The sequence below is a fragment of the Rhinoderma darwinii genome, chromosome 2, assembly GCF_050947455.1.
Source record: "Rhinoderma darwinii isolate aRhiDar2 chromosome 2, aRhiDar2.hap1, whole genome shotgun sequence".
In the NCBI taxonomy this organism is placed as follows: domain Eukaryota; kingdom Metazoa; phylum Chordata; class Amphibia; order Anura; family Rhinodermatidae; genus Rhinoderma; species Rhinoderma darwinii.
Genome location: NC_134688.1, coordinates 12157748 through 12183806, shown reverse-complemented (window position 1 = coordinate 12183806; position 26059 = coordinate 12157748). Strand labels below are relative to the sequence as shown.

General features: G+C 44.2%; 1 protein-coding gene across 5 annotated transcripts in view; it reads right to left on the bottom strand.

Annotated features, from left to right (window-relative positions):
- Positions 1-569: 569 nt before the first annotated feature.
- TSKU (tsukushi, small leucine rich proteoglycan) overlaps positions 570-26059 on the bottom strand; it is a 128472-nt gene continuing 102982 nt past the window's right edge. For 4 of the 5 annotated variants that reach the window (XM_075851352.1, XM_075851353.1, XM_075851349.1 and 1 more), the window contains one exon: positions 570-1904. In XM_075851352.1, coding sequence (XP_075707467.1) covers positions 841-1896 — 1056 coding nt within the window. In that variant the 5' untranslated portion in view covers positions 1897-1904 and the 3' untranslated portion in view covers positions 570-840. Of the gene's footprint in view, positions 1905-25880; positions 25975-26059 lie in introns of those variants that run through there. The other variant, XM_075851350.1, reaches the window with a different exon arrangement.

Here is a 26059-nt window from a genome sequence, read left to right as displayed (position 1 = left end):
AGCCGTTTTCTCCTGAAAACAGGTCTGTAATTTCAGACGTAAATGCAGTTAGCGTGTGCACATACCCTTATTCTCTGTTCGCACTAGTAGCGCAGCTTCCATTTTTTAACAGAAGCCTCGATGCTGTGACGGAGCCGATATATCTAGTCACCAACAGGCCCCATTGACTTTAATAGGGCGGCCGGAGTTTCGGTCAATTTTAAATGCAAGAACTGCCTTGTTAGCGGTGATATTGGATAGTGTTTGGTGGTATTGTGGGGGGGGGGGGGGGAACGACCATTTGTGTACTGTATGGCAGCATTATTTATAAATCACTATATGGTGATTTGGGCCTGGCATGGCACTAGGTTGTAGTTGGAGACCATTATTTGGACACTTTTTTTGCAGTATAACCAAGTCAACTGAGAGTCCACCAAATAATATGCTCCAGCGACATAAGTCCAATTCCAGTTGTGTATGGGGAAAAATAAAATTGTATATATATATATATATATATACACACACACACACACACACACACACACACATCAGATTAAGAAACTATATATAATTAACACATGAAACATCTGGGAAATTGAAACTTTTTATTTAAGTAGCAAGTAAAAAACAAAAAACACGCAAATGACTAATTGACAGGAAAAAGAAATTGGATTGGCATGAATTTGTGACATTGTAAATCCGTACAAAATGTGCATCCATTATTGAGAAGTCAAGTAAAATTGCTCATAAAAATTATAAATAAATTGACAATCATCTTTCATTTTCAAAAAGGCACATAATCTCCCAAAGGCAGGAATCTGTACATGAGATTGTGGAATAAAAAATTTATTTTTTTTCCTTTTACAAAACATCTTGTGCCAATACGGCACCGTGATCATTCCGGCAGACCAGAACTTCCCTTCGGACCAGGCCATTTTGTAGGTGGAATTGATCTTCTTTCATAGTCTTTATACAATGGATTTGGTCTCCCCAGGTAATGCTTTTCATAGCTGGTAATTGATGAAGAGTATCCTTGGGTAAGGACACCACACCAGAATTTAACAAGTTCAGCTCTTGCAAGGATTTCAAACCAAAGAACACCTCTTCGGTTAGCGATACTAGATTGGGATTATTCGAGAGGTCAAGAACTTGGAGAGACTGTAATTCTTTAAAGCTACGTGGAGCAATCTCTTGTAAATTCGGCATATTACTCAACGATAGATAGGTTAAACTTTTAAGTCCCAAAAAGTGATGTTCCTCGATTTTGGAAATTGGGTTTTTATCCAAGTTAAGAGACTGTAAAGGGATTCCTTGAAGGCCTTGGACATCACGTAGTCTATTTCCCAACAGATTCAAGCTCCGAATGTTTGGCAGAGGATTATCAGACTCTTTCATTAGAGTGCTAATCAAATTGTTCGAAAGGTCGATATTTATGGCTTTCCCGTTACTTTGGGAGGTGAACGCACCAATCTTAATTTCCACCAGTTTGTTAAAACTTAGGTCGAGTTCTACAAGAGGAGAATAGAAAAAGCTGTGGTCCTGAAGAGCCTCCAACCGGTTGTGGCTCAGATCCAAAGACTCCAAGTATCTTAATTTGGAGAACGTGGTGGAAGAAATGGTCACAATTTGGTTGTAACTCAAGTTTAGGTTGACCAATGTAGTGTATCCAGGTCCGGACAACACAGACTCATTGACCTGTTCCAATTTGTTTGTAGAAAGATCCAGGTAGGACGTGTCCAGAGGGAGAGACACCGGAACAATGTGGGACCCAACCCCACTACAATCCACTTTGGTCAGGCTGAAGCTGTCGAATAATCCAAACGTTTCAACATCACAGGAACATCCCGGGAAACAAGGCTTGCTTGTAGCAACGATGCTGGTGAGGAATAGTACACCGTACCAGGGAGATAGCCCCATGGTTACACCTAGGAGGAAAAAGCAAAAATAATTAAACCATCAATTAGATCAGATCCTAAAACTGTTATATAGAACTGTCCAATTAAATTAGTAAAATTACCGGTGTAATAATTAAAATATATTAAAAAAGGTCATACAAAATGATAAATTGGTGATTAGTATTTGGTAAATGCTTAAAAAAACAAAAACCCACTTATCCAACTGTACCAACTTTTCTTATGGATGCCTATCAATGTAAACAAGGTTTTGAGTATAATTATCGAAGAAGCCTAGGTTATACCACCATGCTCCATATCACTATATACAAGATGTATAACTTACACCAGCTGTACATATATAATTATATACAGAAGATACCCAGGTTATACCAGCATGCTCCATATCATTATATACAAGAAGATGTATAACTTATACCAGCCATACATATATAATTATATACAGAAGATACCCAGGTTATACCAGCATGCTCCATATCACTATATACAAGAAGGTGTATACCTTATACCAGCTGTACATATATAATTATATACAGAAGATACCCAGGTTATACCAGCATGTTCCATATCACTATATACAAGAAGATGTATAACTTATACCAGCTGTACATATCTAATTATATACAGAAGATACCCAGGTTATACCACCATGCTCCATATCACTATATACAAGAAGATGTATACCTTATACCAGCTGTACATATATAATTATATACAGAAGATACCCAGGTTATACCAGCATGCTCCATATCACTATATACAAGAAGATGTATAACTTATACCAGCTGTACATATATAATTATATACAGAAGATACCCAGGTTATACCAGGATGCTCCGTATCACTATATACAAGAAGATGTATAACTTACACCAGCTGTACATATATAATTATATAAAGAAGATACCCAGGTTATACCAGCATTCTCCATATCACTATATACAAGAAGGTGTATACCTTATACCAGCTGTACATATATAATTATATACAGAAGATACCCAGGTTATACCACCATGCTCCATATCACTATATACAAGAAGATGTATACCTTATACCAGCTGTACATATATAATTATATACAGAAGATACCCAGGTTATACCAGCATGCTCCATATCACTATATACAAGAAGATGTATAACTTATACCAGCTGTACATATATAATTATATACAGAAGATACCCAGGTTATACCAGCATGCTCCATATCACTATATACAAGAAGATGTATAGCTTATACCAGCTGTACATATATAATTATATACAGAAGATACCCAGGTTATACCAGCATGCTCCATATCACTACATACCAGAAGATGTATAACTTATACCAGCCGTACATATATAATTATATACAGAAGATACCCAGGTTATACCAGCATGCTCCATATCACTATATACCAGAAGATGTATAACTTATACCAGCTGTACATATATAATTATATACAGGAGATACCCAGGTTATACCAGCATGCTCCATATCACTATATACCAGAAGATGTATAACTTATACCAGCTGTACATATATAATTATATACAGGAGATACCCAGGTTATACCAGCATGCTCCATATCACTATATACAAGATGTATAACTTATACCAGCTGTACATATATAATTATATACAGAAGATGCCCAGGTTATACCAGTATGCTCCATGTCACTATATACAAAATATATAACTTATACCAGCTGTATATCTATCATGGGCACACGAGGCTCACTGCTGCACATGGGGACTGAAGGCTAGCCTGTCCGGTATGGTCACACAGAAGAGATACTGCAGCAAAAATGAATGAAAAATCTAATGCTGGTTATGATAGAAAGGTGTCAGAACATGCAGAGAATCGCAGCTCGCTGCAATTGGGGGATGTGTAGAGGCAGACCATTCAGATCGCGGACCCCTATCCACCCCCGGAAGTGCAAGGGAGCATCAGAACTGGAGCAAGGCGTAAAGGGCCTTTTACAACTGCCGATAGAGACGTCGTTGATCGGCGCTCGTCTGCTCCGGTCACATGGAGCTATGTATCAGGGCGAGCGCTCGTTACTCTGATCGCTCGTCCCCGTACATTATGATCATGTCAGCAGCGTGCCTCTCTGTTTACACAGATAACGATAATATTTAACTTTTTAAAAACGATACGTCCAGCAGATATTCGAGCGTTTGCTTGAGCACCTGCTGATCGCTGCCTTTTTTTACACACGGAAATTAAATCGGGAACGAGCGTTATATGAGTTATCGTCTGCCCGATAATCGCCCAGTGTAAAAGGGCCTTAATGGAAGGAGGCGCCTGCTCTGATGAATCCCGTTTTACATCATGTGGACGGCCGGGTGCGCGTGCGTCGCTTACCTGGGGAAAGAGATTGCACCAGGATGCATTATGGGAAGACGACGAGCAGTGTGAGGGTCTGGACAATGTTCTGCTGGGAAACCTTGTGTCCTGACATTCATGTGGATGTGACACGTACCACCGACCTAAACATTGCTGCAGACAAGTGCCCCCGTCATGGCAGCGGTATTCACTAATGGCAGTGCCCCCTGTCAGCAGGATAATGCCCCCGCCACACTGCAGACATTGTACAAGAATGATGAGGAAAACGACAAAGACTTCAAGGTGACGACTTGTCTCCAAATCTCAATCCGATCGATCATCTGTGGGATCTGCTGGAGAAACAAGTCCGATCCCTGGAGGCCGCACCTCACACCTTACAGGACTTATAGGACCTGCTGCCAACGTCTTGCACCAGAGACCACAGGGACCTGCAGACGTCTTGCACCAGAGACCACAGGGACCTGCAGACGTCTTGCACCAGAGACCACAGGGACCTGCAGACGTCTTGCACCAGAGACCACAGGGACCTGCAGACGTCTTGCACCAGAGACCACAGGGACCTGCAGACGTCTTGCACCAGAGACCACAGGGACCTGCAGACATCTTGAACCAGAGACAGCAGGAACCTGCAGACGTCTTGTGGGGTACAGGCCTCCACGGGTCAGAGATGTTTTGGCGGCACGAGGGACCTACACAATATTAGGCAGGTGGTTTTACGATTATGGCTGAAAGAAGAAGCCGCCCAGGTTAATCGAACAAGGCTCAAAGTATTAGGCCGAAGGTGCTGGTCACTGTAGTACTGGGGTTCATGTAATAAGCGCTGGATCAAACGGTTACACTATAGAAAAACGTATTGCCGGTTCTTATGAGCTGTATCCACTTTTCTATGGACACAATCTTATCACTGATCAATACCAGTCATGTCCCCCCCCCCCCCCCCCGGCGGCTGCCTGATTACGAAGCGGGCACAGCACGTAGAACGTCGATAACGCCATTTTTACCCTCTAATTGGCAGAATTTCAAAAAGAGCAAGTCGCTTTAAGTTCCTGGCAATCAGGTTCTGTTATTACCCTGTCCTAGATAGAGCCCATGTTTTATTATGGCCCACAGCTCGGGCACAGCTTGCATCCCCATTACCCATCTCTTAGGGACATCTCCTGCGCCACAAGTGTAAATATTCAGCAATTACTGCCGGAGCACAAAGGGACGGGCCATCATCTGCGGAGAAAACAGCTTTGCCATTATATTCCATACAAACCCCAGAAATATAAAGAAAAGTTTACTAAAGTCGGCTCGTTAAGAATAAGGCTCCTTTATCTGCTGAACAATACGAGGTTATACATTTTAGCCGGGGGACTACCAACGTAGCCGCTATACGGGCAGGTGTAAGGGTTGACGCGGTTTTCCAGGGAGTTCTATTCCTGTATTCGGCTCTGGTCACATTTGTGTCTGAGCTTCCGTAGAAAACTCCGTAAGATTTGACGGGAGGACTAATTTTCCTGTCAAAATGGTTCAAACCCAATGCACCCCACCGTTATCAAAAGGGGCAATCCGGTCCGGTTGGTATCCGCGAAATCTCAGATCCGGCATAGCGCTGTGGCAACCATTATAAATAGGAGCCACAACGCAGATGTAAAGAAAGATTTGTTTGTTAGACTCCAACGGAAAGGGGTTTTGGGCATTCTGATTTTAGGGGCAAATGCTCTTATGGACCAATTCCACTGCAGTAACTACATATACATAATGTAATTCGAATGATAAACCTCAGCACATGCTCATTTCAATTCTTGTAATTGTAATTCCCTCCACCACCACTAGTGTGCTCTGCAGAGTGTGGTGCTTCAGGTTGCCTAGCAATCACACCTCTTCCTGTCTGGGTGACCACCATGACTATACGTAGCTACGCTGAAACAAAGCGCTGAGTGCTATACAACTGCCAGTCTCTTCATGCAACAGGGTTTTTCATTTTTAATTCCTGCTCACGTCAATAAGGACAAGTTTTGTGCCTAGAGATGGAGATTTTGGGGGGGGGGGATGTTGTCTAACACACAGATAGTGGGGGAAATCCATTTAAAAGTGGTGGTCTCACAAAGACAACCTCTTCCTAAATAGGAGGGTGGTCCGGCGTTCAGCTGATCTGGCTTCTCAAACCTCCGACCAGCTGTTATCGCCAGGTGAAGCCATACGATTGCCCTGCGGAAGCTGTCACGTGAATGGCCGACCTCTAACACGTCCATATGTCCCAATAGGGCGTACGGGCAGGGGTGGTCCCCATGAGCATTTCAGCCTATTAACTATCAATTTGACATGCCATAACAGCGTGAACAAGTGGGTTGCGATGGTGGCAAACGAAGAAATCCCTTCTCGTGGGGAAACCCCTTTAAGAACTGCCAATTTGTCTCAAAAAGTCCCCCCCCCCTTTCTCCGACCTAGTTTATCCAATAAAATATATATATAAAAATCTGTTAATATTCCCATAAACATTAGCATATCCTATTGATCAAGATAATCGAACCGGGGTGGTAACGGACACCTCCCTAATGATGATCTGTTAGGATTATATAGTTAGACCCCATGCACACGACCGTAAAAACGCCCGTAATTACGGGCCCGTAGACCTCTATTGGCCACGGGTAACTTCCAGTTTGCGGACGGGAAGGAGCCCGGGCCGTTGAAAAATATAGAACATGTCCTATTACGGAACGGGCAGGCCCATAGAAGTCTATGGGGCTCCCGTAATTATGGGTGGCTACGTGTGTGCACCCGTAATTACGGGAACGTTGCTAGGCGACGTCAGGGGATTTAAATGTTTGAATAAAGAGAAGCAGAGAAAATGGCATCTGAGCGATAATGCGACCCTTTTAAGGGGTTTGGACAGCCCCCCCCCCCCCCTTTTTTTACGGGTGGAATACGGGAAAAAACAAAACAAAAAAAACGTGTGACAAAGGACGCGGGGCCTGAGTGGGTTGAGTGGGGGGGGGGGGCGTGTGACGGCAGGAACAAAATATAATACTTCCTTAGATGCCATTCCCTTTGTAATATAATACAATATCTGGTTAGCTTTTGATGCAGCAGACTGGCATTGAGTGCTATAATATGGTTTGTCATCAGTAATTACACCCGCATCCTGCTCCATTGTAGACCCAATATTTTCTGCCCCAAAATGTATAATCTTACCCTTGTACCTCATCCGCTATTTTGCTGCCACTTTATCCAGAGCCTCTCCTCTGTAGGGTCAGCACATCCCGTACATTATCTACAGCTTTGTGTCATCTGCCCATACAGAGGAAGTCCAACTTCATCATGCCGAAGCAGGTCAAGCAGTTAGGGGTATGTTCGCACGCTAAACAAAAAAACGGATGGAAAATACGGAGCGGTTTTCAAGGGAACTGTCGAGGCATTCATCTTCCGTATTTTTAGCAGTTTTTCGGGTTGTTTATGGCCTGAAAATAAGCAGTGTGAACATACCCCAATGGTCCCACTACAGATTCCTTTGGTACTTCAGTTTGAATAGGACTTATTTACTCATTGGATACAGTCCTCTACCCATTTTGTAGCCAAAAGGAGGAACAGCATGAAATACTTTTGCAAAATCGAAGCATGTTGTTGGAGATGTTGCAGAGCAGGGTTTTTTTTTTTTTGGTGCAATGGATAAGATCTGGAGTGGTCACAGTTCAGGAAGTCCGTACAAATATTTGTATTCATAAACCAGGACGAATACGATGAAAAGAAAAAGTGCACGTCCTGCCCACACAGTATTTATTGGTCTGCAGTGCATGGAATTGTGGGATTTAAAGGGGTTGCACAGAATTAGAAAAAAAATTACGGCTTTCTTCCAAAAAACAGCGCCACACCAGTCCACAGGTAATGTGAGGTATTGCTAGACAACCTATAAACAAGATGGTACTATTTTTTGGACGAAAGCAGCCATGTTTTTCTAATCTGGACAACCCCTTTAAATGGCAAAAATTAATATATCTTCTTAAATTAAACATGGGCTTGTGATCGGTTGACCATGCCGCATTAGGGCCTGTAATCTACAGAAACTTCTGGAATAGCCCTTTAAGTAGTACTCCATTACCTTAGCAGCTGCAGAGCATTGCACCCCTATTCCCATTTAATAGGAGTCAAATAGCGACTAAAATTATAGGTCACATTCGGCTCCCTGAGAAATATTTTCATTCATTTGCCACTGGGGAAACCGGTTCTGATGGAAGCACGCACATGAAGAGAAGACGTGGAAGGCGTTAATTGACGTGGAAACTGGTCCAGGCAGGATTCCACATCCACTTAGAAGACATCCTGCAAGATTAACACCAGGGCTGTCCCCAGGGACAACTATTCCAGGAATGTTTACAGAGATTCTGGATTAAAAAGGTGAAAGTATCAAAAGTTACAACATCAAGACAACTGAGAGAGTGGAATATAAATCAGAGTTCACGACATATCATTTTTGACGGAGTTATGACCTATATTAGCTTTATGCTAATGAGTTTCTCAATGGACAACTGGGCATGTTTTACTATATGACCAAGTGGGCGTTGTACAGAGGAGTGTATGACGCTGACCAATCAGTGACCAATCAGCGTCATACACTTCTCTCCATTCATTTACACAGCACATAGCGATATAGCTATATCACTATGTGCAGCCACATACACACACTATAACGTTACTGCAGTGTCCTGACAATGTATATACATTACCTCCAGCCAGAATGGGATGTGTATTCAGAATCCTGTCACTTCTCTGTGATTTACAGCACAGCACAGCGAGATCTCGCTGTAAATGACAGTTTACAGCGTAATCTCGCGAGACTACGCCTGCTGTGCTGTAAATAATAGAGAAGTGTCAGGATTCTGAATACACATCCCGTCCTGGCTGGAGGTAATGTATATACATTGTCAGGACACTGCAGTAATGTTATAGTGTGTTTATGTGGCTGCACATAGTGATCTAGCTATATCGCTATGTGCTGTGTGAATGAATGGAGAGGAGTGTATGATGCCGATTGGTCACTGATTGGTCAGCGTCATACACTTCTCTCCACAACGCCCACTTGGCCATATAGTAAAACACGCCCAGTTATCCATTGAGAAACTCATTAGCATAAAGCTAATATAGGTCATAACTCCGTCAAAAATGATCGTTTTTCTAAATAAAATAAAAACACTGCTGTAAATCTACATTACAGCGCCGATCACATCATGTACAAGATAGGGCACTTATAATGTGGTGACAGAGCCTTTTTAAGGGTTAGTAATTTAGCCATTTATATTCATTTAATATCCCTGGAGGTCTAGGGTGGTTACGGGTTACTATCCCTGGAGGTCTAGGGTGGTTACGGGTTACTATCCCTGGAGGTCTAGGGTGGTTACGGGTTACTATCCCTGGAGGTCTAGGGTGGTTACGGGTTACTATCCCTGGAGGTCTAGGGTGGTTACGGGTTACTATCCCTGGAGGTCTAGGGTGGTTACGGGTTACTATCCCTGGAGGTCTAGGGTGGTTACGGGTTACTATCCCTGGAGGTCTAGGGTGGTTACGGGTTACTATCCCTGGAGGTCTAGGGTGGTTACGGGTTACTATCCCTGGAGGTCTAGGGTGGTTACGGGTTACTATCCCTGGAGGTCTAGGGTGGTTACGGGTTACTATCCCTGGAGGTCTAGGGTGGTTACGGGTTACTATCCCTGGAGGTCTAGGGTGGTTACGGGTTACTATCCCTGGAGGTCTAGGGTGGTTACGGGTTACTATCCCTGGAGGTCTAGGGTGGTTACGGGTTACTATCCCTGGAGGTCTAGGGTGGTTACGGGTTACCATCATTGGAGCTCTACAGCAATTATGGGTTGATATCTAATATCCCTGGCGCTCTAGGGTGGTTCTGGGTTAATCTCTAATATTCCTGGAGGCCTGTGGTGGTTATGGGTTAAAAATAACATTTCTGCAGGTTTATGAGTGGTTAAGGGCAGCACAGCGGCTCAGTGGTTAGCACTGTTGCCTTGCAGCGCTGGGGTCCTGGGTTCAAATCCAACCAAGGACATCTGCAATGGAGTTTGTATGTTCTCCCTGTGTTTGCGTGGGTTTCCTCTGGGTACTCCTGTTTCTTCCCACACCCCAAAAACATACCAATAGGGAATTTAGATTGTGAGCCCCAATGGGGACAGTAAAAGAGGACCTCTGTACAGCGCTGCGTAATATGTTGGCGCTATAGAAGTAACTGAAATAAATAAATAATATAGCCTGCCTGTAGCTGTCACTAGGGGGAGCTCACAGTAGAGGGATAGATACTCTCTATACATAATAAATCAGTATGCATGGAGTCCTTCTAGAGGCGACAAAGATTATTTTTGTAATTGGACTCAGTTTTTTGGAAACTACGCCCAAGTTTAAAATCCATGACGTTAGATGGATTTAAAAATAAAATACTAGGTAAATTGTGACCATACAGTCTCAAACTTGTTTCATCTACTCAGAAACTTCCTGCCCTAACATATCGGCCTTCAGACCCTGAAGAATTTAGATCATGAGAAAACCACGTTTCTACCTTTAGTCACATTTGGCGCTAAATAAGTCTAGGGGCTTGCCTATCTCTGAACAGGTCTGCTGGGTGGGGCTTAGAGACTTGATTATATATGGAAGCCTCCACTAAACACTTGTGTTCACTGCAGTAAGTATGGCCTTTTTCTAGATGATCACTCTGCTTACAAGATGGGGGTGGAGCTAGTTGGTGGACCACCTCCAGGCCTTAAAAGGGGGTTGTCTAAGAGTATAGACAACCCCTTTAAATATGGTAAGACCCGCGGGCCCTTTATTTTTTTGCACGACTTTCGACCTATGACAGTGAAGACCATGAATTCTGATTGTTTTAGAAATGTAGGTAAAAATCAGTAATTCAAAAAACTATGGACATCATTTCGCTTAATTCTTCTCCTGGTCTTCAAAATATTAAAAGGGAAACCGCAAATAGACAAAATGGAGTATGAAATTAAATTGATTTTTTGGTCAAAGTTGGATGAAAGGGAGACCTACACCCCGATACTTGAGCTTCCTGGGGATCCTGGCTTGAACGTTATACAAAAAGGCCTTAAAAGGGAACTCCAGGACAAACCAGTGTCCTTCTAATTCACGGAGTATATCATTTTTTGTTCAGGCTATTTAGCATTAAGTGGTCCAACAATGTTCAGGCATAGAGACAGCCTCAGGGATCAGAAGTGTCGGAGTTGCAGTCATAGCATGCTGGGTGTTGTAATAGCTGTAGAGCCAGTCTGTAGACTACTGCATTACATCATAGTTTTACATCTACATGTAATGTTGAGCAGCTTTGATTTTTAATATAAGTTCTACTTGAATTCCAATATGTATTTTAATCCATTTACATCCAGAGCTGTATTCAAAGTTCTGCTAACCGAGGTGCAATAATAGAACGTATCAGTATTCTCAAGAAGAGATCACCGGGTGTGAGATAACACAACATTCCCAGTAAACTTCTGCAGACACCAAACCAGTAGAAGAAGGCTAGATAGTGAGGTCATCAACCTAAAAACTAACAGGAAACCAGCAGAATTGTGAATGCAGCTCTGGAGGAGACTGGAAAATAAGAAAATCAGCAAATATTTGTAATGTTTCTCAAGAGCAGCTGTAGATTTACAATGCTCAAAAGTGGAGAACACTAAGAAGATCTCCTCTAAGATAATGCAGCGTTTAACGATTTTCATCATAAATAAAAATGGAGCAAAACCGTACGTTATATAATGCATTCTCTTTATGTCCCCGGTGGTTACTGGAAATACGGGGCCTGTCACACAGGAGGAGGTTTGATAAAATGGCACCATGCTAAATCAATAAACCCATTTCTTGCTCTTACTGCAAGCCAAACTTTTGCTGTAAGAGAAAACAAAAATGGAATTTATCACCCACTGAAGGTTTCTTAAAGCGCACGTCCAGCTAAACACAAAATAATCTGCCTGTGTACAGTCACTTTCTCATGCCATTTGTGCTCCTGCCTTCAGTTTAAGGGTCAGGAAGTAGCTATCTGGCACCTATAACCAATATCAGCCATATTGGCTCGCATGGGCCCAAATTCTGTCACCGGGTCACCCAAAAGGCAGCTCCTTTCTCAGCTTACCCCACCACTTAAAAAGTTTAATCAAGCTTGCAAATACATGCTTCATTGAATCTCTGCCTGCAGAATAAAGCTGCATTTAAGGATCACAACTTAATCAAACCACCAGCAAATGGCCGATTACGATTAGTGTTCATATGCCGCCATTTTTTCCCGAATGCAATTGTGGGCACAGTGTACTTCAATCGGATTATTTATATTTAACAACTTCACATGCACCAACGATGATTTTTATGTAATCAAGCATACACGATCGACACGGACCAAGAATCGTTGTGATCGCTCAGAGATCGGTCATTGACATATGTAAACGGCATCAGGATCTGGTATCAGTGGACCAAATGTTAATTAGAGAGAGAGATCAGAGGCTTCACCCCAATAACCTAGAAAAGAATGCTGGGTATTATAGCTCTAAGGTGACATCAGTGGAGGAGGAAGTAGCTAACTTCTCCTCCTGCGGCCGAAACAGAAATGAATCGGATATTTAACAAACAAGAGCAGTTAAAGGGGGTTCTCTCAGGAAAGACGCATCACTAGGATTTCCAGCTTCTCTAACTCCTTGCCGGGAAGTAGCTGCATTGAGTGGCCTCGCAGCATTACATGGCGGCCATTCAACACATGGATGTTGAAGGTCTGACACAGCTGCTCTCGGCTACGGCTCAAAGAGACTAGTCTCGAGCAGGGGGACCTCCTCTATGCCAGACATATACTCGAATAGAGAATATGGATAGGGGCGGTCAAATTTCCTAGCGCCGTTGCGACTTCATTCTAGCGATCGGCAGGGGTCATAGGAGGTCAGACTCCCATCGAACCGACATGGATGGCATATCCTAGTGACCAATGTCCGTCCGGAAAAAACTTTCTTTAAAGGCCTCGTGCACACAGACAAATTATGGATCTGTAACGCAGCACCCACAGAAACCTATGGGCCCATACTGTACCCCCGGGATTTTATAAGGAACCAGGCAGAGGTGGCATACTCCATCGATCGGACGTATTCTTTCCCAGAGATACGGCGCCATAGACCCCGACACTAGAGATTTGTGAAGATCTTTGCAATATACAACCGATTTTAAAGCTCTATAGGTTTGTGGAATAGAAAGGAAATAAAATATATAAAAAAAAAATAAATAAAAAATACAAAAACATAAAATTACAAAGAAAATACCAAGACTCCCGCCACACATTGGTTAACACAGAACGTGTTGGAATTAGCTGCAAAGCCTTATGGGAGAACATGTGCAGGTAATTAGGACACAGCCGGCAGCGGTTCCCAGCTCTGGTTTTATCGCAGGTTTGAGGTCTTTAGGGTATGTTCACACTACAGCGTCCGTAACGGCCGAAATTACGGGGCTGTTTTCAGGAGAAAACAGCCCCGTCATTTCAGCCGTAACGGCATGTGCAGGCGCTTGAACGCCGCGTCCATTACGGACGTAATTGGCGCTGCTTTTCATTGGAGTCAATGAATAACGGCTCCAATTACGCCCCAAGAAGTGACAGGTCACTTCTTTGACGCGGGCGTCTATTTACACGCCGTCTTTTGACAGCGACGCGTAAATATACGCCTCGTGTGAACAGACAAACGTCAGCCCATTGCTTTCAATGGGCAGATGTTTGTCAACGCTGTCAAGCCGCAATTTCGGACGTAATTCGTGGCAAAAACGCCCGAATTAGTGTGTGTGAACATACCCTTACTGGTAAATTGCTAATGTGCTAATTTTTTTTTTTAAAAGGGAAGCAGCAGCCCCGGGACGTGTGAACAGCTCAAATACTGACAGCGTGCGCTGGACCCGGCTCGTTAATACGGCGCGGAGGTCGGACGACACCTGTAGTCTCTGCGGGCCGCCACATAGTCACTCATAGTTGGTAATCCTCTAAGACTGTTCACAAGAGGAAGATTCGGGCAAATCTGTTTAACTAGCAAGTCCTACGTACTAAGCGACTCCTCTCCGTACACATGAGACGTTGACGTATCCATCATACCAACCACTGAGGTTACAGGGACCTCCAGTCCTGCGCGAATAGGGATAAATCAATGTATAATGAGAAGTTCTGCAATTTTTTTTTATATACTTTGTGTTTCAATGCTTCACCATTTAAGATCTCTGCTTGTGATCATTGAATGGAAACATTTATCGGTGGATTTTAGATTAGGTATGCGGGTAAAAACTACCGCACTAACTCATGAGACCCCAAAGAGTTAAATGACAAACTCAGCTCTGCTACATCTGCATATTTACTTATTGTGCGCCAAAAAAAAAAAAAAAAAAAAAAAAAAAAAAAATCAGCTGTTCGCCCGGGGCGCCGGAACCGGTGTCCATGGCCGCGACCCTGCTGTGTGCTGGAGGCCAACGCCTGATACATCTAGGGCAGCTGGACAATGCATAGAACTCAAGGAAATTTCCAGACCATGTGGAAATGGCTTGTCCTGGTGCAGTGATTCAGTCCTCAGGACTTTTCAAAGAGTCAATGCAAATCACTGACCTCGACTCCTGCTGGGAGGCGTCTTGCTGCAGCAGAAATCTTCCTGCATTGCAGACAATACATGTTAAATCTCCATCCCCAGCCGTTTTCTATCCAAAGATAAAATTACTCCAGTTACCTCCACAGCTGCGCTCAGAATTCTGCTTGCTGCCAACTGGAGTCCATCAGAAATGTACGGACATCCCTGAGAGCAGTCCGTGAATAAGAACATTCTGGCTAACACCTACATGCCAAAAACCTGTACGGAGTGAACACTTCTCACAACTGAGGGTTTGTTACAATTGTATCCAGTCTAGACAATTCCTCGGTTGTCCCACCCATGACACTCGCTTCTGAAGACGATGCCTCATCGCTGCGGATCCGGCAATCAGCTGTAACCGCTGGTGAAACGGGAGGCCTGTCTTACAAATGTAGCGTTATGTGGCGGCCATTCACATTACACTCCGCGGCTCTCTGCTCCGGCTCGGGGGGGGGGGGGGCTACTCAGTTTTGACTACACGACATACTACTGTCCCATCTTCATATACATCAGCAACACAAATGGTTTGTAACAATGTATCAGTGCAGATATCAGCCTGGAGTCCAGCGGAATGTCTACACTGCATACATTGTAACAAACCCTCAGCTGGGAAGTATAAGGTCTGTACAGGTTTTCATCCCCTTGATCTAAAACAAGAAGGTTCCCATTCATGGAGAGCAACCAGAGATCTTGGTGAAAGAATTAAAAGAGTCTATGAAAAGGGGTTGTCCCACAAAACACATGTATACACAGGTTTGGGGACACATGTGTGATCGCTGGGGGTCCGACTGCTGGGATCCCCAGCGATAAGGGGGACGGGGGCATGAAAGTCATGACAATAGAGCGCATGCCCGACCAGCGCTCCATTCATTTCGATGGGACTTCTGTCTCCCGCAGCTCCTTAGAAATTAATGCTGCGCTGGTCGGGCACGCGCACCATTGTCCTGGAGCACATCGGGGGACTTTTGGTCCCCCCGTCCTCCTGATCGCTGGGGATCCCAGCAGTCGGACCTCCAGCAAATCGCCAAGGAACCGATAGCCAAGCGGAAACCATAGGTTTCGGTTTGCACTACCACCGATTTCAATGGTAATGCTTGCGTCGCAGTTGGTTACCGTTCCGCAAAGTTTCTATTTTTTTTTTTACCACGAAACAATATAGTGTAGTCGATTACATATTTTTTCTTCTTCTTTCCCGGAAACAAAAGGAAGCCAATGGTAATGCAAAAGGAAGCTATGGCTTCCGTTTTTCTATCGGTTCCGCCAACGGAGAAGGTCGAACGGAAGCCTGACGCTGATGTGAACAGAACCTGACAAGTTTAAATATAAAAATCATCATGTGCGGATTTTACCTGCGTTTATCCGATTTTCCCGCATTCAATTCTGCGACGTGTACGCGCCGCCTGAAGGGAAATTATTCTGTATTCTATTTCTGGAAAGAAGATAAAATTCTCCCGGGACGCAGGTGAAGAATCTGACATAAGCCGAGGGCAGCACGCAACTCCACTGAAAAGTTGTACTGCGGGGGATGGGGGGGGGGGGGGGGGCACTGATACAAAAACTGGAAAAATCCCACCACCCTGATAAGAAGTTTGGAAAAGGACTCGCAGGATCCAGTCCAATAACTACACAGAACAACAAAAGTATCGTGAGCTGAATAAAGCTCCAGTGACTACCGGCCCTTTAAATCTCACATCTCTTTACGGGACTAGACCAGCCGTAGACCGATTTTTTTCCTCCTCATTTCTTTAGCAACGGATGTGTGAATAACGGACAGCACATGGAGGACGTCCACATGCTGTACTTTTTTTTTCACGCACCCATTGACTTCAATGGGTGCGTCATGCGCAAAAAACGCACAAGAATAGGACATGCAGTGGGTTTCACGCAGCGGACAAACGCTGCGTGAAAAAACAATGTCTGAATGGACCCATTGAATGGCATCGGTCCGCGTGACGTCCGTTGTTTTAACTAGCGTAACACGGATGTGAAATACGCTCGTGTGAATAAGGTCTTAAGGTCCGGGTTATTTTCTTTATTGAACTTTGTATGGATTTGGATATTGTTCACTCTAAACGCCATCTGTAGCGCCAGATTTTATACCCCAGATGCCGGTTCAGTCGAAACTCAAGGGCGATTTTATGGCGGGTTCCAGCGTAGACGTTGTCATTACTATATACACACACTTATGTTTTGGAGTATAAATAAGCCAGGTTATTCTCCGTGACCAGTTAGAAGTTTATTGCCCTACGTGAGCTTGTAGGTGGTTTTTCGCCAAATAGTGAAGTAAACGTTCGTTTTACGGCAGCAGGACGGAGGCAGAGTGGTAAGGCTATGCTCGCATCATGTTTTGGCCTTACATTTAGAAAGATCGCTACATACGCTATCCTCTGTAGGGCTGGTATGCCTTTTTTTTTTTTTTTTTTTTTTTTGGGAGGATGCAATAACATAGTATGCTACACGACTCCATGCTTAGGGATCCTGCAGAACAAAATAAAAAAAAACATACGGCGCAGCATATTTTTATTTTGTACATGGGAGGCTGTGTGGGATGTATGGCATCCATGGTAAACGTTAAATGTATACCATGGGGAGACCTCCCTGGGAGGAGCATCAGGTAGCGCTCGGCCCGGGGAATCTGGCCCTGGGGAACCACCGTCCACTGATTACCTGGTTTGGACGGTATATATGGAACAAGGGCTTTCCCAAAACAAGAGTCCCCGGCCTGAGAAGCGAGGATCTGGCTGGGGACTCCAAAAGTTTAAAGCGACTGACATCACAGTCTATATATGAACAATTATGTCAGGGGGCTTCTCCAGGCTCAGCGTTTAAAGTAGCGATATATGCCCAGGGAGTTACATCGGTGTCTTCCTCTGGAGGTATACGTTGGGCCTCCTTCAAACGTATGCCACCAATAATAGGGAAAAAAATAAAATGCTGTGAACAGGGCCTAATGGGTTGGGATTGGAAATTATTCCTGGAGTCTGAGGAGGCCACAGCATCTCTTCACGTCAGGACACTGGATATGGGTAAAACTTTGAAGATTGGAAGATAAGGCTGGGACTCCATGGGATGTGCCATAAATGTCCGATAGACAGGTGGTCACTCCCTCTCCTTTCTACGGGAGTTACGGAAACACGCTTGCTGGGCTGTTTCCGTAACTCCCATAGAACAGAATGGAGAGATCAGCGCACATAAAACGGCCATCTCTACAGTCATCATATCCCGTGGACAGGCCATAAATGTCTAAGATGGGAATACCCCTTTAAGGATCGCTGGGTGATCACGCTGGATTTCATTGTTCTTGTGGAAATCCTAAACTTGTTGAGATTCGATAACGCAATGAAGAGAACATAGTAGGTTGATCTAAAAACCACACATAAGAAAACAGAAGTTATGTTAAGAGGACAAACCCAGCTCTGCTCCATCTGTGTACACGCTAATGAATGTTCAGACAGTGTGACGGAGTCATGTGGTGTCTGTGGAGGAGCAGAGTCCGCGCAGCGCTCCGAGAGATAACAAGACCCTGTTGTTTTATAGCCCAGGAACAAAAACTTGTGAAAGTTTAAGGAGTCACTTAGGTCTACTGTATGAAAGAAACAAAAAGTTCCCTGTGTGAAACCATGACCGGGAAGGGGGTGGGGAGGGCGGAGGGGCCTATATTACTCTGCACAGAATGCTAATTATTTATTCCTCTGTCTCTACCATCCACCATTTATTTCCATCCAGATGGCGTCAATGCCCCAAAAATACAAAAAAAATAAAAAATCCGCACCACACAAATATATTATTTTTTTTTCATTTCTATTTGCATATTTGTAAAACTCCATACTGCGGAGGAAGCTCATTGGGAATTTTAGTTTAAAAAAAATAATTATATTTTAGATGCAAAATGTGGCAATGACTAATTTATTGGATTTGCCCCGATATATTTGGAGAAAAGAAAACAGAAAAGTCATTCAAAGAGTTGGGGGCTCATCCACACGTAACGGAATTGGCGCGTTGTTTCTGGCCGGAATTTCACAGAATAAAAAAACGCAGCAGAATACGGTAGATGTAACTAATCTCATCCACGCGCTGCGTAAAATTTCTGAGCCGAAATTGACAGCAATTCCATTGTGTGTGGACAAGCCCTTAGGCGGAATTCCATGCGGCGCACAGGGCGGATACGCTGCGTGCTTTTACGCAGCGTATCCGCCCGATGTGAACTCAGCCTAAAGTGGGCTACACATATTAGTTAAATGTTGGCTGAACACACCGATTTTGCTCTCGACTCCCGAGGAAAGAAGGATCATAGGCAGTCTTACGGCTGGGACACCCAGCGATCAGCCGTGATCTTTGGGGAAACCTGGCAGTAAGTGTTCAAGTTCTCTGCAGTGCCACCACAGGGGAAATAAAGTATTACACAGTGTCCATTCATATCAATGTGTTGTCTGTGTAATACAGGACAGGGCGGGTCCTCCAGAGAGAGACGCTCTATGTAACCACTCTGGTCAGGAGGGGAGAATCCTGGACAGAGGACCCTCCCTCTATTTCCTCAGAATTCCCTGATAGGGTGTATGAAAAATGGGTTTACTAAACTGGACAATCCCTTTAAACTAGCAATAATCCTGAGATTTGTGTCGGAAGATATTAGAGGGATCGGCCGACAATTTAGCGTTAATAAGGAGTTGGACTTCATCCAGCTTTCCTACAGTCCTGCAAAGCAAATCCATTTAGTTATCCAGAAGTGGAGTATAACCATCACTGAAAGGATTGCCTTTCAGTAGACTGGGAAAGCTGGGTGACCATTCCTGAGAGACCTGTAACTGTAGCCATATTGGTGGTCACCCAGACGAGTCAAGGTCTTATATATTAGGAGGAAAAGCCCTTTAAGGCCGAGGCGAATAGTACATTTTTTTTTTTTTGTAACAATCATACTTCGTGTATTTGAGAATTTTTGGGAATGATGGACATTAAGGGCGTCTGCCCAGGGGTCAACGTGAAGGCTATTCCCATTGACCACAACAGCGGAGACGCGTTCCGCACAACTCCCCTATAGTCTATTGAACATTGGCAACAGTTTTACAAGTTGTCGCCCACCATAAAAACAGGATCCTACATGCTGAACAGGGGCCATAAACAGCAGGGGCGCTTAGTATTCCGTCCCGCACTCTCCCAGCAGAAGAACGGACTGCGAGCCAAGTCTAGAAGCTGCGCGACGCTCACGAATTGTGTGAGCAGGACAAGAATCAACATGAACCCCACAGTCTGACACTGTATTATCATCGTCTTCTCTAGGATAGGAAATGCGCGGGGGGGGGGGGGGGGGAAACGGCTGCTAGGAATAAAACATGGCGGATATATCAGCTTATGTAGCGAAAACTGCTGAAAAAATAAATAAAAATGGCTGTAAATATTTATTATATGTAGAAGTATTAAATAAGTTCTTCCTTGCTTTATATTTAAAAAAATAAAAAAAAAAAAAAATTCAATATCCAAAAGGGAAAAAAAAAAAAAAAAAAAAATTATATATTTGCTCTTTTGGATATAGTCTGAAAAAATTAAATAAAGGGCCTATTCCTTGAATAGGGAGAGGGGAATCTCCTGCGGAAACAAAGGATCTGGCACGAGGAAATCCAACATGTCCGTTCCTCCCTAGCCAATTAACGCATCAATATGTTTTTAGGGTGCGGGAAGTCGCCTTGTTTATCCATTTTTGGTATAAAATTATCTCAAATAATTTTTTTAGTAACAAGTTCAGGGAACAAAAATTCTCCCCATAAATCACATTTATTTTTAACACTGAATTGCTTAATCCCTCAAGTCTTAGGTCTAAAAAGGTGCCGAGTAGAAGCAGCGCTGGAAAAAGACGCCAGACGAGGCAAAAACTCAGAAAAATTTTGGGAACGGCAAAGTGTTTTTTTGGGTGGGGCTGTAGGACTAACCACTTTTCCACCCGCAATCCAATAGATGATGTCAAAAGGCAACCCCTACTATTTTTCAATCATCTACGCTTTGTGCAAAACATAGCAAGATCCGTCAACAGGAGTCTAAGGCATCATGCAATGCTTTAAGGGTAAAATTGCTCCATAGGACGCCATCCATACGGATCTATTCTTTCCTAGAAGCATGCTCATATAAGAGAAGACCAGAACCCCCTTTTCATGACCTGCCTGGCATTGGCCACGCCCATTAGTGACATCACTCCCCCAGTACAATGATGTCATCTATGGCTCCACCCCAGTTAACATAACATTAGAGGATTATCACAGCTCATCAGGGCTGACAGCTGACCTCCGGCAAGTCTAGGGGGACCCGATCATATGACGCAAGACTTATTTTTAGGCAATACGCCCTTACATTTCAGTTTATGCCAACTGAACGGTCACCAGATTTCCTGTCATCTAATCAGTCTGAGGACAGATCAGCGGCATCAATACCTTATCACCAACAGCACAGGCCTTATATAAAACATCCCAATCCTTAGGCTATGTTCACACGGCAAACGTAAAAAACGCCGTAAGATAAGGAGCGGTTTTCAGGGGAAAACAGCCTCTGATTTTCTGCCGTTTTTCTATTGACCCAATGAAAAACGGCTCCAAAAACAGCTCAAGAAGTGACATGCACCTTTCTTTACGCGCCGTTTTTAAAAACGGCCGCGTAAAAAAACTTCCTGTGGGAACAGAACGCCGTTTTTACCATTGAAATCATGGGCAGATGTTTGGAGTCGTTCAGCCCTGGTATTTCCAGCCATTTTTCGGGGCGTTTACGGCCCGAAATACATACCCTTAAAGGCCCAGTACCAACCACACCCCATTATAATGACTTCAACCACCCCCTGCAATCCAATCCAATATCTGTCAGATCTGCTGTGTATACAACCGGACACTCAAATCCTCAGCTACAAGACGGAGAATTCCCACCCTGGGGGGAGTAAGAGATGGCGAGCGGGATAAAGAGATGAAACAGATAAGGGAAGCGATTGATCTACTTCTCCAGGCCACACAGATCGCACCCTGGAACAAGGGTATACTTTGTGTATTCATTTCTCACCATTTCAGGACCTCCGCTTGCTGTTAGTGAACGGAAACATGTTTGCAGGATATATTCACTTGCAGCGGTACAGGCTGCCGCACGCGCATATATTAGATTGAATGGCAAATTATCTTGACAGAGGGGGAGGGTCGACTTTTTTACTCCGGTTTTCTGGTGTAGAAAAAGGCTCAAAGCGCGTAAAAAGGAAGACGATCATGTGCACACGCTTACTGAAAAACGTCAGAAAATACGGAGCGGTTTTCAGAGAAAACATCCTCTGATTTGAGACGTTCTTGAAGCTGAAAATCAAGCTTCTTTTAAGGGTATGTTCACACGCAGTGTTTTCGGACGTAATTCGGTCGTTTTACGCCTGAAAAAACGGCTCCATTACGCCTACAAACATCTGCCCATTGCTTTCAATGGGTTTTACGATGTTCTGTTCTCACGAGGTGTAATTTTACGCGTTGCTGTCAAAATACGGCGCGTAAAAACACGCCCGCGAAAAAGTGCATGTCACTTCTTGGGACGTTTTTGGAGCAGTTTTCCATTGACTCCATTGAAAAACAGCTCCAATAACGTCCGTAAAATACGCCGCGAAAAACGCGAGTTGTTACAAAAACGTCTGAAAATCAGCAGCTGTTTTCAGGCGAAAACAGCTCCGTAATTTCAGACGTATTTTGCTACTGCGTGTGAACAGAGCCTAATTTGGAGCTTCTTTTCATAAAAATCAGCTCCAAAAAACGCCTCAAGAAGTGACAGGCACTTACAGAGCGTCTTTTTACGCTCCATTTTTTTAAAACAGTGGTTGGGAATGGGGGAAGGGTCAGGGGAAGGGGGTGTCCTAAGCTTTACCCCCTCCCATCAACATCTACAGGGAGTGAAAAAAAAAAAGTTGAGCGGGTCAAATCCCATGAGAATTTCACATCACAAGAAGCCGTGTGGCCCGACCTGATCCATTATCCGTGTAATCTGCAAGTAAGGCCGGATTCACATGAGCGTGTGAGTTTTGCGCGCGCAAAAATGACGCGTTTTGCGCACACAAAAGTTCAGCGTGACATCAGCATATGATGCGTGATTTCCACGCGCGTAGCACGGACGTAATACACGTTCGTCTGAATAAGGCCTAACTGGCAAGTTCTGCAACTTTCTAATAGACTATGTACAATTTCTCACCATTTTAAAGATCTCTGCTTGCTGTCAGTGAGTGGGAACATTCTGGTTTAAATTATAGGCTGAAAACCTGTACATACCAAATACTTCTGACAGCTGAGGATTTGTTACAATTGTTTCCAGTGTAGCGTCTTCTGTGAGCTGAATACATCTCTAGTTCTCTGTACTGGACTCCAAGTTGAAAGCTCTTATTCACACTGATACATTGTAGCAAACAGCTGTTTGAGCAGGACAGGCAGATTGTTGATGCAAATTTGAGGTTTTTTTTTGTAAAAAAAAAAAAAAAAAACCCTGGACAAAATAGCGACACATTGAGTCATTATAGTCAATGGAGTCCATTGGGCACGGTTGGCGTCAGTCATGCAGCAGATACGTCAGTGCAGTCATTACGAGGCAGCAGAGCAATGGAAATAAACACAGATGTCAACAGAGCCTAAGTTGCACTGCTTTCACAGCTGAGGGTTTGTTACAGTGTAGATAACAGATTTCGGCCTGGAGTCAGTTCTCAGTATCAGGTCTGTGCAACTTGAAGTTCTGGATATGTAATAAAACCTAAAGAGTCATTTAAAAGGAGGTGACCACCCAAGACAAACCCCTTTTTGCGAGGCAGCTCCCGGTCCTGCTCCACATTTCCTATACAGCGACTGTGCCATGCATGGGCACATTTCGATTGTAAGCTCTTGAGTACATCTCATTTACCTCCTATTATGCTTCCATAAGTAACCAAGGCTCCTTATAGCAAACCACATACAGATGTAGCAGAGCCGAGTTTGTCATTTCATGAATAGTCATTTCACACACATCATGAAAACTTCAGCTCTGCTACATCAGTAGGACAACATGCGGATCAGCGGGTCCATCTTTATCAAATCTCCCATTCATTTGTTTTTTTACTTTTGTGAGGCGTTTCCAGTACTCCAGTTTTACCAGAGACCAGCTGGGCAGCGGTGGGCAGTCACAGGGCAGCGGAGGAGGAGGTGGGACCGGCAGCTACTGATCAAATTACTTGCAGCCGTGGCAATTTCAACCCCACTCAAGAGATGGAAATGTAAAAAAGGAAAAAAAAAACAAAAAAAAAAACCCACAAAGATCTTCTCTATATTCACCCCAGTACAGGGACATAAAGCAAAACTCCCACATCACAATACACATCTCCACCCTACATACAGCGCTGCCTCCGATTGTCAGCTCTTGGGCCCAGATGCTCTTTATATATATCATTAAACTCCAAAAATTGGAAACAAAGTTGCAAATCATATTTACTGACGAAAACCAAAAACCATCCGACCCCGGGCCGTAAGCCAAAAACCATCCGACCCCGGGCCGTAAAGCCAAAAACCATCCGACCCCGGGCCGTAAAGCCAAAAACTATCCGACCCCGGGCCGTAAAGCCAAAAACCATCCGACCCCGGGCCGTAAAGCCAAAAACCATCCGACCCCGGGCCGTAAAGCCAAAAACCATCCGACCCCGGGCCGTAAAGCCAAAAACCATCCGACCCCGGGCCGTAAAGCCAAAAACCATCCGACCCCGGGCCGTAAAGCCAAAAACCATCCGACCCCGGGCCGTAAAGCCAAAAACCATCCGACCCCGGGCCGTAAAGCCAAAAACCATCCGACCCCGGGCCGTAAGCCAAAAACCATCCGACCCCGGGCCGTAAAGCAAAAACCATCCGACCCCGGGCCGTAAACCAAAAAACATCCGACCCGGACCGCAAGGCTACGTTCACACGCTGTGTTTTCAGTCGTTTTGTGTGTCGTAAACGCCTCAAAAAACGGAAGCTGAACGCCTCCAAACATCTGTCCATTGATTTCAATCATAAAAACGTTGTTTCATTCCGCGAGGGCGTTTTTTTTTACGTGGCCGTTTGAAAAATGCTTTGTAAAAAGAAGAAGTGCTTGTTTTTCATCGTGTCAATAGAAAAGCAGTTCCAAAAAAAACACAGCCCAACACAAAAAACATCAGACCCCCGGACTGTAAGGGTATGTTCACACGGCCTATTTACGGACGTAATTCGGGCGTTTTTGCCCCGAATTACGTCTGAAAATAGCGCCTCAATAGCGCTGACAAACATCTGCCCATTGAAAGCAATGGGCAGACGTTTGTCTGTTCACACGAGGCGTATATTTACGCGCCGCTGTCAAATGACGGCGCGTAAATAGACGCCCGCGTAGAAGAAGTGACCTGTCACTTCTTTGGCCGTAATTGGAGCCGCTATTCATTGACTCCAATGAATAGCAGCGCTAATTACGGCCGTAATTGAGGCGGCGTTCAAGCGCCTGCACATGCCGGTACGGCTGAAATTACGGGGATGTTTTCAGGCTGAAACATCCCCGTAATTTCAGCCGTTACGGACCCCCGCCGTGTGAACATACCCTAAAACAAAAAACAGTGACAGCGGAGGAGGGGGGGGGGATATTCTCACTCAGTCGTCATCGCTTTTTTTTTTTTGGGAACAATTTGACCGTAACACATGAACAGTCCCTAAGGCCGGGATCACACACACACACACACACACACACACACACACACACACACACACACACACACACACACAGTTTTGATGCAGTTTTTTTTGAGCCAAACACAGAAGTGGACACAATAGAACGGAGACGCATCACTTTTCTTCCTTTGGGATTGACTTCAAAAACTGCGTGTGTGTGATCAGGCCCAAAGAATTCTTCTCTACAGTCTTCGGGGCAGATGGTCAACAAAAGTGCTCGGTCATAGATAATGGGGTTCATCACAAACAAACCCAAAAAGAGAAGTATACAGCTCGCCTTAAAGGGGGTGTCCATGACTAATAAATGGGGTTCTATTGACTAATATATATATATATATATTCTCGCCTTACTGGTTCTGTTCCTGCGCCGTCATTGTCCTAGTCCATAGTAACAGAACAGCGGTGTCCGCTGCAATGGGAGGTCCCTATAGACCCCCACCACAAACTGGCCGCCACGGGAATGGAATAGTTCATGGAACTACATTACAAAGTTCATTTTTACATGACGAAAACGCAATTAGTTAATGATA